Source organism: Rhopilema esculentum, chromosome 10 (assembly GCF_057945365.1).
Source record: "Rhopilema esculentum isolate cy_ngs chromosome 10, ASM5794536v1, whole genome shotgun sequence".
NCBI lineage: Eukaryota > Metazoa > Cnidaria > Scyphozoa > Rhizostomeae > Rhizostomatidae > Rhopilema > Rhopilema esculentum.
Window position 1 is genome coordinate 3737858 of NC_142824.1, and position 16656 is coordinate 3754513.

General features: G+C 36.0%; 3 protein-coding genes across 3 annotated transcripts in view; 2 read left to right on the plus strand and 1 right to left on the minus strand.

Moving 5' to 3' along the window:
- The first annotated feature begins 781 nt into the window (after positions 1 to 781).
- LOC135685913 (uncharacterized) lies at positions 782 to 4202 on the plus strand. The gene is made up of 3 exons (XM_065202014.2): positions 782 to 1397; positions 2384 to 2790; positions 3192 to 4202. Exons 2-3 carry the CDS (start codon positions 2392 to 2394, stop codon positions 3978 to 3980), a joined length of 1188 nt encoding a protein of 395 aa, XP_065058086.2. The 5' UTR covers positions 782 to 1397; positions 2384 to 2391; the 3' UTR covers positions 3981 to 4202.
- Positions 4203 to 9394: 5192 nt separating this feature from the next.
- Positions 9395 to 16656, plus strand: part of LOC135685923 (beta-1,3-galactosyltransferase 6) — a 29739-nt gene continuing 22477 nt past the window's right edge. Inside the window, exon 1 of the transcript XR_016144190.1 lies at positions 9395 to 11746. The gene's annotated coding sequence lies outside the window, so the exon portion shown is untranslated. The remainder of the gene's footprint in view (positions 11747 to 16656) is intronic.
- On the minus strand, positions 11729 to 16146 carry LOC135685906 (uncharacterized). Its single transcript, XM_089110998.1, has 4 exons — positions 15906 to 16146; positions 15121 to 15381; positions 14442 to 14768; positions 11729 to 13912 (listed from the first exon to the last, which is right to left on the minus strand). The coding sequence occupies exons 1-4, from the start codon at positions 16083 to 16085 to the stop codon at positions 13565 to 13567; spliced, it is 1116 nt and encodes a 371-aa protein (XP_088967124.1). The 5' UTR covers positions 16086 to 16146; the 3' UTR covers positions 11729 to 13564.

The window sequence follows — 16656 nt, forward strand, 5'->3', positions numbered from 1 at the left end:
GGCAAAATAAAGTGGCAGATGTTTGCTGTTTCCCAAATGGGCACATAATTTTCTGAATGCGAATGACTTGGACAAGACTGAAGAAAATTCTTAAGAATACAACCATATAGGCCATAATATCAACGATTTGGTTGCATATACATGTTGATACTAAGTAAAGAAGGGGAACAAGCTGAGGCTAACCTACAGTAAAATGCAATTTGGAACATCTCAGAAACGAAGATTCTTAGCCATCTGTGGGTGCTTTCTCGGTGAATATTTACGCTTGGCGGCAAATGAAGGTTGTCTTACTCACTTTGTTTGCTAATGAGGCCTGAACACCTCCCTAGAGCAAAAAAGCTAGCAATCGCACTGCTTACATCCTATTAATTTAAGAATAAATTAAGAACACTCCAGCCTCAGATTTTCGGAAAAATTATGATCAGTCAGCCTGAATTTAAATTTACTGGTTCTTATAAAAAAGATCTTGTTTCGAAAACACCTTGTGATTGTCTTTGACAATATTAATCTAACAAAGAGACTGTCTGACCCAAACCAAATAAACTTTCAAATAGTCGATAACCTTTTATGGTTGAGTTGAGTGTTTTGCGCAACATCTAGGTTCTTATCTCCGATTAGAGACTCGACACATTGTAAAATCTAGTATTCTTTGCAAAAATTTATATGACCAATTGGGATGCAAATTGCAACTTTCATGCTGGTTTAGTTTTGTATGCTCTGCGATTGGGATTTCTTCAGAATTAGAAATCGAATAAAATAGGCAGCCAATCTTCTCGAAGAAAATACTGTTGTTTTGTCGAGGAACTCAAAACTGTTAGCTGGTAATAAAGAGAATTGCTGGTAATAAAGAGAATTGCTTAAAACCTATTCTATCAACCAGCATGTGTTTGTAGATTCGATCAAAGAGTGTGATTCGCACACTACGCAAAGACATCATTCAAACCAGCCACCTGCTACATGAGTTTCCTTCTTGTTTTCGATAACGTGATTAGGCCATCATTAAAGGCAGACACAAATTTCGACTGTTTCCAAGAGAAAATTTTTTATTTGCACATTTTCTAACATTTTCCTTTAAGATGCTGAAATATTTTGATGCTGAAACATAGCTTGAAAAAGAAGTTTGCAAAGAGCCAAAGCGCGATGCTGGTGACAGTTTGTTGAAGCCATGTGCCCTTAATGGCGAAATGCAACGAAAGTCAAAAGATCATTTATGCCTGATATAGCATGTTAAAAATTAAGCTCCGATCAAGGAAATCAGAGTAAACGTGAATTAAAATCATCCAAGAGGGATTTGGAAAACTGAAATGGTACATAATAACACACACAAAGATTTCTTCATTACGGTGTTTAATATTGTATAAAGGTCACTCACACACAATTCGTGATCAAGAAGAAGGGTAAAGGCTTTATAAGTTTTATTTTTTATATTCTAGTGATTTTAATGGCTGTCAATAACAAAAGTTAAACGACGAACAGAAAAAAGGCTAGGTCCTGATTGGCGCACAAGCATCGATATATCCTTAGAGCAGACACATATGCGTTTCTTCAGGAATAATTTTTCGTTTTCGACTAGGCTTTATCAATTGCACGGTTTTTAAAATCGCTCACGCAGTTGTTTCCCTTTTTGCGTACTTTTTAACAAATTATAGCGAAATCACACTTGTAGCGACTAGAATGGGGTGGCTTTGAAGAAATACCCCCTTTTGGTGCCATTAGAAGCATAAAACTATAGCCGTGCCATTCTTTAAAATCCTTGCAAGCAAATAGAGCTGAAACTCAGATTTTCTGAATTATAAAGCTTATATCGAACAATAAAACTTAGTAGTATTGGATTCTAAAGCGGGTTCTTAGCAAATTACTTTGTTATCAGCAAATTACTTTGGCTTAGTTATGTTGCATATACCTAGGTATCGACTTTAGTGTAGCCTGAGCAGTAATATTTGGAGGTAAGCCTAATTGAGGGGTCTTTGGTGAAATTTTGTGACCATACCCTTTTGGGACTCTCATATGGAACTCTTGCGTGTCAGATCGCATACATCAGCTCTCCTTTGCGTGACGCCCTTGAACGGCTAAACAAATAACCATTTTGCTTATGTCATTGGCTTATTACCCTGGAAACCTCCGTCACATAAATTAGAAGGCGAAAATAGAAGAAGAGGAGGGTTCTGCTCCTTTCTCCAAAATTCCGCCTTCGAATTTAAGTCGGCTTATGTAAATTTGCCCTTTTCTCTGCCACCAGCTGCATTATCATAGGGGGGGGGGACTTGCCCCCATTGCTGCGCTAGTGGTTACAGAGCCTACAGAGCTTCACCCAAACCATTTCCTATATATGAAACAAACAAGACTGTTATATAATGTCAGTTTTATCATCGCTCCATTTTAGGATTGAAGATGCAATCGAGTCCAGAGAAAATCGAGGTTTTTGCAAAAGATCCGGATCAGTGGCATTGCACGACGTCATCATCATGCAAACGAAGCTGCCTCCTGTTTTTCATTACAATCCAATTTGCAGTCATATGCGCCCTTTGTATAACTCTTCGCTCTTTGCAGAACAATGTTGAGCCTAGAATCTTACGAAATCAAAATTTTTATGACCGTACTTGGAACCAATTGCCAAACAAGATGGAAAGATTGAATGATAATCCTGTATATCAGCGGTTTAACATATCACGCAAGATGGTCCGTCCAAGGATCAATCTTCTAATAATTGTGTCATCTGCGCCACGTCGAAGTGACAGGAGGACGGCTATACGAGAAACATGGTGGAATGACCACGAGACTAATGACAAGGTGGAATCTTAATCTGTTTTTTAAATGAACCTTATGAATGACAAACAATGTTTTTGCCAAAGAATTTCTTCAACTAAAAGAAATGAAAACTTCAGTATCTAGCCAAACTAACAAATTAGCCTAAACTAACAGAAGAAAATTTAATGTGAATAAACTTGCAGTGGGTAGAATGTTGAACTGAAGAAAAGGTTAGGGGGGCATTGTTCTCCTTCCGCAATGAAGTCTAGAAAAACCCAGTGTGTTTTTGGGACACGCATTTCAATAAAAACATTGCTTCTTTGCTGATACGTGCCCTTTTATTTTTTACTTCTTTTACATTATGTGGTAATTTTTAGTTTTGATATTGCAAAAACTCTAAAGCAAAAAATTCTAGCCCCTCTTTACTACCATATTTATCATAGATAAAAGTCGTGAGAAAATTCTTCACTGATGCTCCAAAAAACTCAACTGAACAAGGCCGTGCACTATTGCAAGAACAGAAGCTAAACGAAGACGTCATATTTCAAGACCTCAGTGGAGGAGTCGAGTTCGGCAAACGGTTTTTGTATCACATGGTTTGGGCCATGCAGAACTACGAGTTTGATTACTTCTTAAGGATGGACGATGATTATTTCTTTTGCCTCGAGCGATTTCTGCACGAGCTTCCGATGCCAATGCGCCCCATGTACCACTGGGGATACGTACACTGCCTTCCAAACATTGTTCGACCCGAGGAAAGTGTAATTTTATTTTCACGTGACCTGGTGGAGAAATTTCTTAGTCAAAATCCAGGAGACATTAAGGGCCACCCTTGGGCAGATCAAATGATAGCAACATGGGTTCAAGATCTGAAATTGAACAATCTATATAACCATGACAACAGACTATATCATCATCCACCATTAGGAGACAATCTAAGTTTCATCAAAGAGAAGTTTAAAAATGTCTGCAGAAAATACATTGGTGTACATGGAAGCTATCCAGAACATATGAAGTTGCTTTGGAAATTGAGAGAGGGTAAAGAATATGCTGGTGTCGAATTAGATGAATACACAACAAAATGTGGCTTGCCGCAAAACTTTTTGTGGGATGCATTCACTGACAAATGGAAGTATAAGCCGAAAAAGCTAATTTCAGATCCAAAATGGGACACATACAAGCAAGATCTTGATAAACATGTCTATGTAGGAAGACAAGAAGGAGAGGGCTGACAGAAGTTAGGAGAAAAGATCTCTTCGGAGTCAGTCCCTCATTTTTTGAGAACTTTGTGAATCAATTGGTTGACTAGGAGGTATACAGGGCTCACAAAACGAAGGTTGTTTGTCCTTCCTTCTAACATGAAGCTATTTCATGGATCGAATAAGACAGCTCATTTAAAGCAAGAAAAAGGAATTTTGAATATGGACAAAGCTTCAAAATGTTGAGAAAATAAAGACAAAGCATCGAAATACATAAAAAAACCATATCCTTATTAGAGTGCACGCAGGCTACAAAATACGTCGGCAAGTTGCCATAAAATTTCCATAATAGAAATAAAGCCTCTGCATTTGTGTACTGCATGCTCTTAAGATTCAATAAAGATTTTAAAAAAGAGGAAAACCAGGAGTTTTGCATAGCTTTTAGTGAGCTTCCTCACATCACATATGTCAAACTTGGTTAGCCCCGGATGCATTCGCACTTGCGCTTGCAAAAATCATCAAATCATTATGAAAGAAGTTTCCCACCTGCTTTGCTCTATTTTGTACCCAAACTATTCGCACGAATTTTCTAAGCTCAGATAAGGGTTTACCAACATGACTTTTGTCTATTCAAAAATTTTCATCTTCCCACTTGTATTGTTAAAAATAAACTTATTAAACTTATTAAAAATTAAAAACATGTTAATTCTATATTGGCATAAAATCAAAGCCACGAGCACAAGAATCCTGTAAACTTAGATGTAGACTATGATATCTGGTCCTTTATTCGAATCTGAAGCCAAGGATGTAGTGCAAAGAGGTTTGAAGTATTTTTCAAAACAAGGCCATAAATTGAATAAGTGTAGTGTGGTTCCATTCTTTGTCAGTTGAACCTGAGAGTGTTGATTTGGATACGAGGCTACCCTCGATATCAATCGTAATCTCGTTCGGAACGCCTTTATGTGAATTGGCGTTTAGATGTTGAGAGGCTTTTTGAATTGAACGTCGTTATGTTAGGATGTATTTTGGACACGAACGAAGGATTTTGATGTTAATGATTGAGCTTATATATCAAGATGTATCGGAATGATGCAAATAAATATCCTGGTATTTCATAATAATTTGAGTTTCAATCTGAACCTTAACACATTAAGTGTATTTTGGGAGCCAAACCCCTGAAAACTCTCTTTGAAGTAGACGAAACGATAAGGCTCTGTTGCACCTATTATTATGGCTTAGTTTCCTTTCACAGCTAAATTTCTTATTCATTCTGTAAAAAAAGTAACATAAAACAAAACTTCTTTTTAGATATTTGCGTTTCTATTCCACAGTGAAGGAAGATTACAAAGACTCTACAAAAAGTTCACTAAATTGCATGCATTCTTTATCCAGGACAAGATGATAAATCTGTATCACTTGCAAGATTTGAAATTTTTAAAGACTCTAGGATACCGTTACTTAAGTTCTTGCTTTCAAATAACAAAGCAACAAGCTCCTTAACTTCGTTCAGTTGACAAGCCAACCTTTACTTGGCATTGCCCGCCAGGGGCGTCGTTTAAGGAGGGCGCTTCCCCCCCATACTTTGTTCGTCGGCATATTGTCCGTGTTTCGGAACTTTTATCTCACCGTGTAGTATGATTATAAATTTTTTGAAACAGTTGTAACGTGCTAAAATTTTTGTAGCAGCTTAACCTTCAAAGTATGCACTGAAAATACAAATAGAAATTTTAAAATTCTGAATAATAAGTTAGAAACCCATAGAAGCAGCATAAAAAGTTACTTATTTTGTGACCGCACCCAAAAAGAATCAGACACGCCCTATTTATCGGCAAAAGTCAATATTTTTTTGGCTTCGCCCCTGTTGCCCGCCCAACTTTTCAGTGCTGGCTTCATACCTGGTGTATTCATTGGAGCACACTTTGGAGAATTTCATGGTGGGGGGGGGGGAGGTGGGGTGCTGGCATATTGAATAGGATAATGTAATTCTCTTAGGCCAATTTTGATCCAAATTGAGTATGTATTTTCCAATCTAACATTTTCAATCATCATTCTGATATTCTGACATATTACTTTTCAAAAACGTCCAAACCACCACATTCATCTATCTCCACCAAGACAATCATGGGCCAGGCCATAGAGAAGTATAAAAAATGGTCCAAAATGCTATCCAAAGGCTAAACGAGCCACTCAGTTTTCTGTAGCTACAGAGTACAGAAAGTCTTAACACCTTTAAAAATTCTCAAACTATTTGTATGGTATGTGTAATAGACTACCGCAGGAGGATGCAAGATAAAAGTGGTATGAAAAGCATCAAGTTTCTTATTCGGATTCAAAGACAACAAAGGATTTATACAAAAATAAACAAATTGCCAAGAAATATACAGTATATACCTGAAAATGTGCTAGGGGCCATTTTGCATTGGCACCAGCCCCCCTTTTGTATTGTCGACCTGGTATCATTAAGAAATCGAGTGAATGTTCTATTTTATATTTTCTTCTAAAATCGAATCTAAATCAAACAACTTCAGATCTGAACCAAGTTAAGTGGAAAAAACCTAAAGTCATCGGGTCCCGACTGCCTATGATACTTTTGGTGCAAAAATGTTGATACTCCCAACAGTGCTGAAACTAGAAAATTAAAACAGAAGACATTCTGACATAAAATACCATTTAAACAATTAGCGAAAACCAACATATACGTTTCAGCTTCACGTATTGCATCATATTATGTAGAAATGTAACAGTGTGTTTCTTTTTAGCCATTTTGTTTTCATTTCAGCTATGTCGTATCAGAGAATTTAGAAAACTATCACATGTGTCGTGCATGCAATATATTCATTAACATTCGAAGATAGAATATATTTATCTGTTTTGTTGCAATGTATACTTCAAACTTGATAATTGAATTAGAAACACAGAGGATTGATGTTTTCTTCAATGATCCAGTGGGTTGAACCATTTGAAAATCGGTCCTTAGTGATTGTGTCTGGATAGTTTTAATAATTTCTTGTGGTGGGGCAGAAATAAAAAGGTCCTTCTTTTTCAAAATATATACAGAATCATAAATCAAAATCATGTCGCGTCGAATCCGTGCCGTTTTGCAAAGTTCCCGTTACGTGGAAACGTTGATTGGTAAAATTGAACTTGTTATCGCCACCGTTGCTTTTTGGATATTGAAAAGCCAAAACTACTGATTTTTCTTCATAAATACTGCTACTGCTAATAAAGTTGTTGTTCTTTATGTGAAGCAGAACTTCCATAAAATCTCGTAGTTTTACACTTTGATTGCCTAAACCACGAGCTTCTGATAGCAGAGAAGCCTTAATGTATATTCATAGCTATCTAGACAAGAGGAAACAAAGAATGAAAGTATAAATTGCTCCTTCAGTGAATGAAAAGAAATCGACAACAGTGTTGCACAAGGGTAAGTTCTAGGGCCTCTCTTATTTGATATTTACATTCACGATCTGCTTTTGTTTGTACCGGACATAGAGATATGCAACTATGCAGAAGCGACATTAACCCCTCACATGTTCTGTGACAAAAGCCTAAAGATAAACCATATACATGAAGTCACTGCGTATCGCATACAAAAACAATGTGTCAGATTTCGATACTCTCCTGATTGAAAACAACTGTGTCTCCATACACAAAAGAAACCTTCAACTACTAATGGTTGAGATCTACAAAACTGTACATAAACTCAATCCAAGCTTTATGAATGAAATATTCATACAAAAGAGTACCGCCTTAGAAACAGTAAATTTATGCAACTCCCAAAAACTCGAACCATCACTCATGGAATCGAAAGCTTGTCGTATTTAGGATGCAAGCTCTGGAACAATCTACAAGAAAACTTGAAAAACCTAAATACTCTTAATACCTTTAAAGTAGAGATCAAACATTGGAAGGATAATTACAGCTGCAGGCTATGTAGAACCTTTGTAGCACAGGTCGGGTTCTTGACATGAATTGTCTAACATTATTATTTTCAACTATTTATCTAATTAAATCCTAGGTATATAAATTTATTTCTTTAAATAGTTTTTATATGACTGTATAATATTATCAATTTAATTCCTAAAAATAGTAGGCTTTAAGTAGCTTACCTTTTAGCTACTACTGTAAACAACGCTTACTGTAAATAAATGAATTATTATTATCATTATTATTATCATTATTATTCTTTGATTGGTTAACCCGAATGACACCTACAAGAAGGACAGACACCTTTAGGCAGCTGTATAAATATGATGATGCAATGACCACAGATCATTCCAACAAACGTCTATTTCAAACAATGTTAAACAAAATTTATTTGCATTGGTTGTGTTGCTAGCAGGTAAAACTTGTATTTCGTATTGCTCTCACACTATTTCTTACTGCTGACAATGCCAGTAGCTAAAACGAACTGATGATTTGTCAAAAAAATCAAAGAAGAGCCGAGCAATTTGATGAAGTATTAGATACAATGTTTACACCATAAATTAACCTACTTCAGGAGCAACTTTGTACATGTAAAATACATATTGTTATGATGTTTAGAGAAGAACGCACCTAAACTGATGAACAGTTATGCTCTCAATTTTTATAATTTTCTCAAGCATAAATTTTTTTTTAATAAGTTAGACTATATCAAGATAAAATAATTTCTTTCGACGTAAAACACACTGAAAACATTGTTTCGTTTTTGCTTGAACGAAGTATCCTTGGAAGTAGAACAAACATGAGTGCATACTTACATCAAACGTACTGGCTTCCGACTCTTAACGCCCGCAAAAAGACCTGTCTAGATATGGCATTTTTATTGGAATAATTGTAATTTGTTTATGTGAAAAAATTCATTAAGGATGATTGATGAACATATTCCTAAGACTTTTGGATTTGTTTGTTATGATCTTTGTAGATAGTAATGTACACCAACAAGCCAAAGTTCTCACCAGAAAACTCTCCACAATCTAAAAATTATTCTTGTTAAGGGCTTTTTTTGCCATAAGTCAAAGTCATAACCTTCCCATTCAAAACTGCCTTGAGATACCAAATGCGAGAACTGCAAATTATGGTATTGCATCATTCAGCTTCAAGTGAATGTAACTTGAAAAGGGCAAAAAATCTCAAACTCGCTTCCAGATAAAATCAAAACAGCCCAAAATTCTAAAGAATTCTAAACCTGTCCCTATGGAAATAAAGCGACATATTGTTTTTGCCGTGAATTTACAGCTTTATATAATCTAACCACTTGCTTCTTGTTAGACTGAAAAATTTTATCCACTATTGTAACAGCTACAATCCCGGATAGAAATGTTGAGACAAAATGCAGTTTTTGTAATTTTCTTGCCCCTGTAAATTCGAATCCCCCTTTCCCCCTGAAGCAATGTTGGATTTGTAGTTCTATTATTGCTCCTTCAGAATCATGTATTCAACATGAAATTGGGGGGAAGGGAAAAGTTATTTTGTAAATGAAAGTGAAAATATAAGCTTTCCTTGAAAAGTCTCAACCATTTTTGTCCGGGATTGTAACATCAGATTAGCCATAAAATAAAATTCGATTTTCCTTTATAAATTCCCTAAATCCTTGTAGATGGGTGCTTCTACTGATATTAGATGCCATGTAAAAATATAATTAAAAATCTACTTTTGTGAATAACTATTCCCAAAATATGGGGTGGGTTGGTGTTTTACGTAATATGCTCTATTTTATTCTAGAGGCGTGCAAAAATGACTCCAACAGACTCTTTGCAACCATGAGAATTTTGTACAGAAAACATCCAAGTGATTTTCTCATAGAAAAACAAGTTGCAAACAATCAATCAAAGAAAACTGTAACAGCGTGTCCTAGGCAACAAGTACAAATCATCACAAACCACTTCACAAACGTTTTTAACAAACAAGATGAACCAGAGATACCGAGAGTCAAACCAGTCAAAATGAAAACTCCCTTCTCAGAAGAAGAGGTACAAAGAGCCATAAAATCAATGAAAAACAATAAGAGAGCGGGCATAGATGATGTTACAAGCGAACTGATAAAATATGGACCAATGAATGAAATATCAAAAAGAATTGCATATTTACTTAATCACGTCGCAGAACACGGAGACACACCAGAGGAAATTCATAAAGGGATACTCGTTCCATTTCAAAACCCGGAAAGCCAAAAGGATCCTGCGCAAATTTAAGACCTATCATCCTGCTATCAGTAATTAGGAAAATCCTCAGCATATGCATGATCAGGAGAACAACTGAAAAACTCGAGACCATCATCCCACTATCCCAAGCTGCCTACCAAGGCGGCCGAAGCACAACTGAACACGTCTTTGCATTAAAATGTTAATCGAAAAAGCAATCAACAGTCAAGATTACAACATATTTGTGACCCGGTTTGATATGTCCAAAGCTTTCGACACCATCAGAAGACCTCAACTTATTAAAGATCTAGGCAAAATATTAGACGACGATGAGCTACATATGTTTTACATATTACTGTATAAAATGCAATACACGGTACAAGTTGGAAATGCAAGAGGGGAACCATTCGAAACCAACATAGGAGCACCACAAGGAGACTGCGCAAGCGCCTCAGAATTTACTTTCACATTAGCAGTTGCACTCATGCTGCAAAATCCAGATGCAATCACATTACCAGACCGGCCCAGAGTAAATCACAACCAAGATAAAGAAAACTTCAGCATTGATCTTCAGTATGCTGACGATATTGGCAATATAACCACCGACAAGAAACATAGGGAAACTATAAAACAAGAACTCCCTTTGAAAGTCAAACAAAGAAACCTGAATATCAATACTGAAAAAACTGAAAAATTTTGTGTTGGCACAGATGGCAACGATGAATGGAAGGCCATAAAATATCTGGGAAGTATTTTAGACACCGAAAAAGACATAAAACGAAGGAAAGGACTATCCATTGGTGCTTTCAACAAATATGAAAGAATTCTTTGTAACAGACAGACATCCATAAAACTAAAAATAAGAACGCTTAATACATTTATATATCCAATGCTGCTTTACAATTGCGAGATCTGGACCTTAACCAAGAAATTGGAAGAAAGTCTCGATATCTTTCAAAGAAAACTGCTACGTAGGATGCTAAACATCAAATTAATGGATAAAATAAGAAATGAAGAAATATATACAAGATCACATCAGGCAACCATCACAACCGAAATAAAGAAACGGCGATTAAACTGGCTTGGGCACATGTTAAGGTTGCCAGAAAGAACACCAGCAAAATTAGCTTTCAGAGAACATTTGAAAAAAGTGAAGGGTAATCGGGGAAGACCAAAACAGACATGGATCAGACAAATGAATAAAGACCTGAAACCAATAAATAAAACAGTGGATGAACTAACTGAGAACGATTATGAGCGAAAGGAATGGAAGAAAACAGTGGCAAGGCTAATGTCTTGAATTAAGACGGAAGAGCCAGTAAGAAGAAGAAGAGCTCTATTTTATTGATTTCTTCAGAAAACAGTGTTTATTCAGCATGTGTAACAAAACATAAAAAGATTAAAAGGTTAAAAGTAAATTGTTTACACAAGGATTATTTACGGTCTTTATTTACGGATTATTTACGTTTAAATATCCTCTATATGCACACAAATGAATCCCGTTGCTGTAAACATTACACCAGTCGACAAGCTGGGTCCATAAAATAAACATGCTGTCTCTAGGCAACATCATGTGCTTCAAGCAATTGCTAAGTAGTAGCTGAAAGAAAGATCGGGACAATGAATCTTTCAGTGCGGATCAGCTCAACTTCAGAACATCGTCTAAACGTCAAGGTAAGACGGACATTAGTTTTATTCTTTACAACTTGTTTTACTGATTCCATGATTTGATTTCTAGATAATCTGCCCAATCACAAAATGCCTTTGACGAAGAGATATTTTTTCTCGTATACTTTGCAGGTGATTTTCCTCCTATTTAGCGTAATTCACATAAGCTTTTGCGAAGGAAAGAATTAAAGCAAGTAACCGGAAGGTGAAATTCAAAACGTCTATGTAATGGGGGCTGTGGCCAAAGGAAAATGGCGTACCACAAGGATTAAATTATCCTACTTGCTTATGCCATTTGTTTTAAAAAGAAGATTATCTATGGGTATTTCAAAAGTGTAAAAGAAAGTAAATGAAAAAATAATTATATGATCTACTTTATTTTGAGAGATTTAAAACTCGAAAGAAAGCTTCGGCATCAGTGAAATATATTGCAAAATTTAATTAGCCCCCTCTCAATTTACCCCTCCCCCAACTTTCACTGATGCCGAAATAAGTAAAATTGACAAAAAACAGAGATTTTCATCTCATTCATTGGTCGTTCAATTCTTCGCATCAAATCAAAATTTACACCGTGTATCTAGAATTAATAATTATTGACGATGATGATGACAATATTATTGATATAGAAGGCTTCGTTGATGTTTTTTATTTTCGTAAATAAGAAACAATTTTACCACTATCAATGGTTTTTTATTACAAAATATTCATTTAGCTCCCTCTCTCAATTTAGCCCCCCCTTCTCTTATAAGCTCCTCTTCAAAGTGCTGAAAACAATAACCCCCCGGGGGGCTAAAAAGAAAATTTACGGTACTTTATTTTGAGAGAGGCCAATGCCTCTACATGGCCCCTATTGACTGCAGTTCTTTACCTGTACTTAAAAGGCTTATCACGCATAAATATTTATCATGATCATTGTTTTTAGTTTAATGTTTACTCGGCTTGTTTGACTTAATCTTGGTTTATTTGACTACCTGCTAGCTTGACCAACTTCTCTATCGATATTCAGGCAGCATGGAGCTCAAATTGATTGGCTGAGAGCTTGCGTTAATCACGTGGTATTTGTAACCGAGGGTGGTAAAAATGCCCAAATTTTGGTCGTGCCAAAGTTTGTTAACATATTCTGGGGCTGAGATTGATTTTCTGAAAATGAAGTATCCGAATATCTCTTGCCTGTAGCTTTTCAACGGATTTTTCCCACTTAATGACAATACAAACAGTTGTATAAATTATTGTCAATACATTGTCGAGCAGGAAGGGTTGATTCAAATGAAGACATCGACCAATGACGTCATAAGACAACAACGACGTCTTGCATTGTTGTCTTAAACCTTGTCAGGTTTGACATTTCAGTAAGTGAGGTATTTGGCCTAATTGAAACTGTTACAAAGCAATTTCGTATAGCGTTCGATTTCATTCGCACATCCCCTCATTACATTGCCAGTATAAGTCTCTCATTTTGAAAAATTCTTCACTGCACCATGATGGCAATGTTTTTTCAATTTGTCCTAAAGTGTTCCTTATTCTGACCAACTGATTAGCTACAGTTCTTTGACCATGTCCTTTCTTGTAATAGCTCCTTGCATCATGTCGCTTTTGTAGCCTAATCTAATTTGCCTATTCTGGTCATACAACCCATTATAACTGCAATGACACTTACGCCTATCTAAATACACCACGGCTGTAAGATACACAAAATACAATACCATTATTCCTTTCAAATCAATACATAATCACAATATGTTGCCATCAACGAAAATTTTTGTGGGTAATAGAAACAAATACATTTAAATAAAAAGCTGTCACTATCAGTGGCCTGTTACTGCTTTAACTGCAAGACACAAGCCTTCTCCACCATTTTCTTCTACGCCTACTCTTAAGGCCTTCGAAATCTGACTTCAGCTCTTGAATGTTGTCTCGAAGCTGGCGGACTTCCTGTACCAGATCCAATTTAGACTGTTCCTCTTCTTCCAATTTTTGACGCAAAGAAGCATTCTCTCTCTCTAGGCTGATGATGTCGGCTGCAAAGTCTTCATTACTTTTTTGAAGGGAATTAATATCAAAACCCAGTGACATGATGTGCTCCATGTGTTTCTCTGTTTCCTCTACGCGGCATTGGCTAACTCTTAAGCATTCCTTTTCAAACAATCCTCTCTCTTCTTCAAGTTTTGAAATCTGAAATTTAAGGTTTTCATTTAGTTTACTCGAGTTAGTGATTGAAGATATCTTTAGTCTTGTCGCAGGACGTGGCTATGTGTGCTTTCTCTAGTTTGGAAACTTTCATTTCAGAAACATTTGTTTGGAATATATAGATAAAAGATTTTGAACTAATTAAATACATTCGATTCCTTCCTCTTTTATCATTTATTATTCTACTAATATGGAATCTGCAAAAAGGCGTTTGAATAGATCCATTTGAGATAGCAGAAGTGTTTTCATTCGTTGAAACCAACTTATTAAACTCTCATTCACCAAACTCTACTTGACATGAAATTTTCCTGTTGAGAACTGGTCTCGATTTAGCAGCCTCGCAAAATATAAACGAAGATAGCCGAAAATTACTCGTGCCACTTCGTAACATGCCCAAGAAAGAAGTAGCTTATTATGACGACCATCATCGTTGGAGGCTTTTATTTGCTACCAATATTGTAAACCAATTTCGTTTCCCTTCATCATCTTTGTCATTAGAAACAAAACATCATACCTTTGAAGTCCATCCGGCCTCTTGCAGGTCGGCCTTTTCTTGCCATTGCCCCAGACTTGTCGAAAGTTTTTCAACCTTCAATGTCATGGCTCGGAATTGTTCATTAGACTTATTCGCTGCCCTCTCCATGGCTTCCAATTTCTCCTCCATGGCAGCCATTTCATTCCTCATCATGTTACCCTTCTCTGTTTCCTCAGCTAGAGCCCAGTCCTTTTCCTCAATCACCCTCAACTGTTTAGCAACAACCTCTTCAGCTGAAAAGGCGCGTTTCTCCATTGCTGCCAGTTTCTTAAGAAGCTCCTCATTTTGTTCAACAACTGACTTTAGCTACAAGATTGCACAGAAACAGTTTAATTCATTGGTACAGTAAGACGATGTTAGAATACGATAATGCTACGTCGATGCTAGCTCAAAATCCACATCTTTTTCGTATCTTATTCGACTTTCTTGATTAGGTAACTAGTACTGGGTAAATCTTTCGTTAAATCGCAACAAAATAAAGCTATAGCCTTGATTATCCGATCTGTAAATTATATATGCCCGCGTCTACGTTTTGAAACTTTTACGTTTGGAGAGAAGTCAGTGCTTCTTACTTGCACGTTTCTTTAATTGTTTTAACAAGATAAGGTACTGGGTAAAAGCAAAATCTTAACTGAAGAAGAGTTTCTTAAAAACTTACTTGCAGATCTTTCTTTTGAAGTCTGCTTTCCACTGATTTTTCTTGTTCCTCAATGATCTCTTCCAATGAATCAATCACAGCTTGGCTGCTAACAGCTTTTGTCAATTCTCTCGCAACCAGTTCTTGATTTTCTGTTTTCAGATTCTCTACCTCTTTCTCTAATTCCTCAATCCTTTTCTTGAGGATATCTTCATTTTGATTGAGAACCTCTATTTTTGTTTCAAGATGGACCCTTTTCTCTTCATGCTGTTTTTGCAACTCCTGAGTTTATGAAAGGAAAGTGTATTTTAGCTGTTCGTCAAATAGATTTAAATGTTTATAAGCAAATGAAAATGAAATCAGTCCTTTGCTTTCTCTTTACGTTTCAGTTACGCTCTTCAGTTCTTTTTTTCTTCATAATTTGAATATTCTCCCATTTGATGTACCTATGAACATTTTGCGACCAAATATAATTAAAATCATTTCTTTTTTCATTTATCTGTTACACTTTAGTTAAGCCTCAAGTCATTTTTTTTTCAAATTTTGAGAATTCAGTCGTTCAAGGTAATAATTCCTCCGTTTTAGTGAGCATTTCCTTTTTCTGATATAGTTTTAATAATCAAATCATATGTTTGTTGCTAGAACATTCAGCCGTTCCCAATAGATTTAACATAAACGCTTTCGATAAAGTCTACAACCTTCCTTAGTTCAGTAAAGCATTTCCAAGTTACTTCTGATGTCGAATAAAGTTCATTAATAGTTCATTAAAGTTACCTCAGCAATATAAGTTTTATAAAAGCACTTACTTTGATCTCATCTCCATGTCTTGCATTTGCTGTTGCCTGCTCTTCCTTAAAAACATCTTGCAAAGCCTGAATCACTATTTCATTGCAAACAGACCTGATTACATCTCGTGTAGACAGCTCTTCAATTTTCGCATTCAGTTTTTTTACTTCTTCCTTCTGTTTCTCCTCTCTAGGGATCATTTCCTCAAGTCTGGCTCTAATGACATCAGGATCATTCTCATTTTTGTTTCCACCCTATCATAAATAACTTAATCATTGGCTACATCTATAAATAATCTCCTTGCGGTACATCTACACAAACTGACATTGCTCCATTGCTTTTTAGACCAGCGTTCTAAAGTACTACTGAAATATATTTCCCCTTAGTTTCTAGAAGGAAATACTTTTAACTAAGATACTGGCCTTTATTGTTTCACGTGTTTGTACTTCACTTTTTCTGGTTGTTTCTTCTTGAATTGAAATCACTTCATTTTAATTTCTTCACTTAATTTTTACCACTCTTAATTCTTCTTTCTTACTCTTCCTCTCTTCATACCTTAGACTTTTTTTACTGTCATAACATACAAACATTGTACATCAGAAGTTTCGTCTCACCTCGATGATGTCGATTCCGCTGTCAGTACTCTTTGCACGCTTTCCTATCTCAATCTGCGAGCTCTTTCTCGCTTGCTTGAGACAAGATTCATGAAATGCACGGCCTTTTCTAACCACCTTTTGCTCGTGGAGCATAGATATCTCCTTCTGTTTCTCA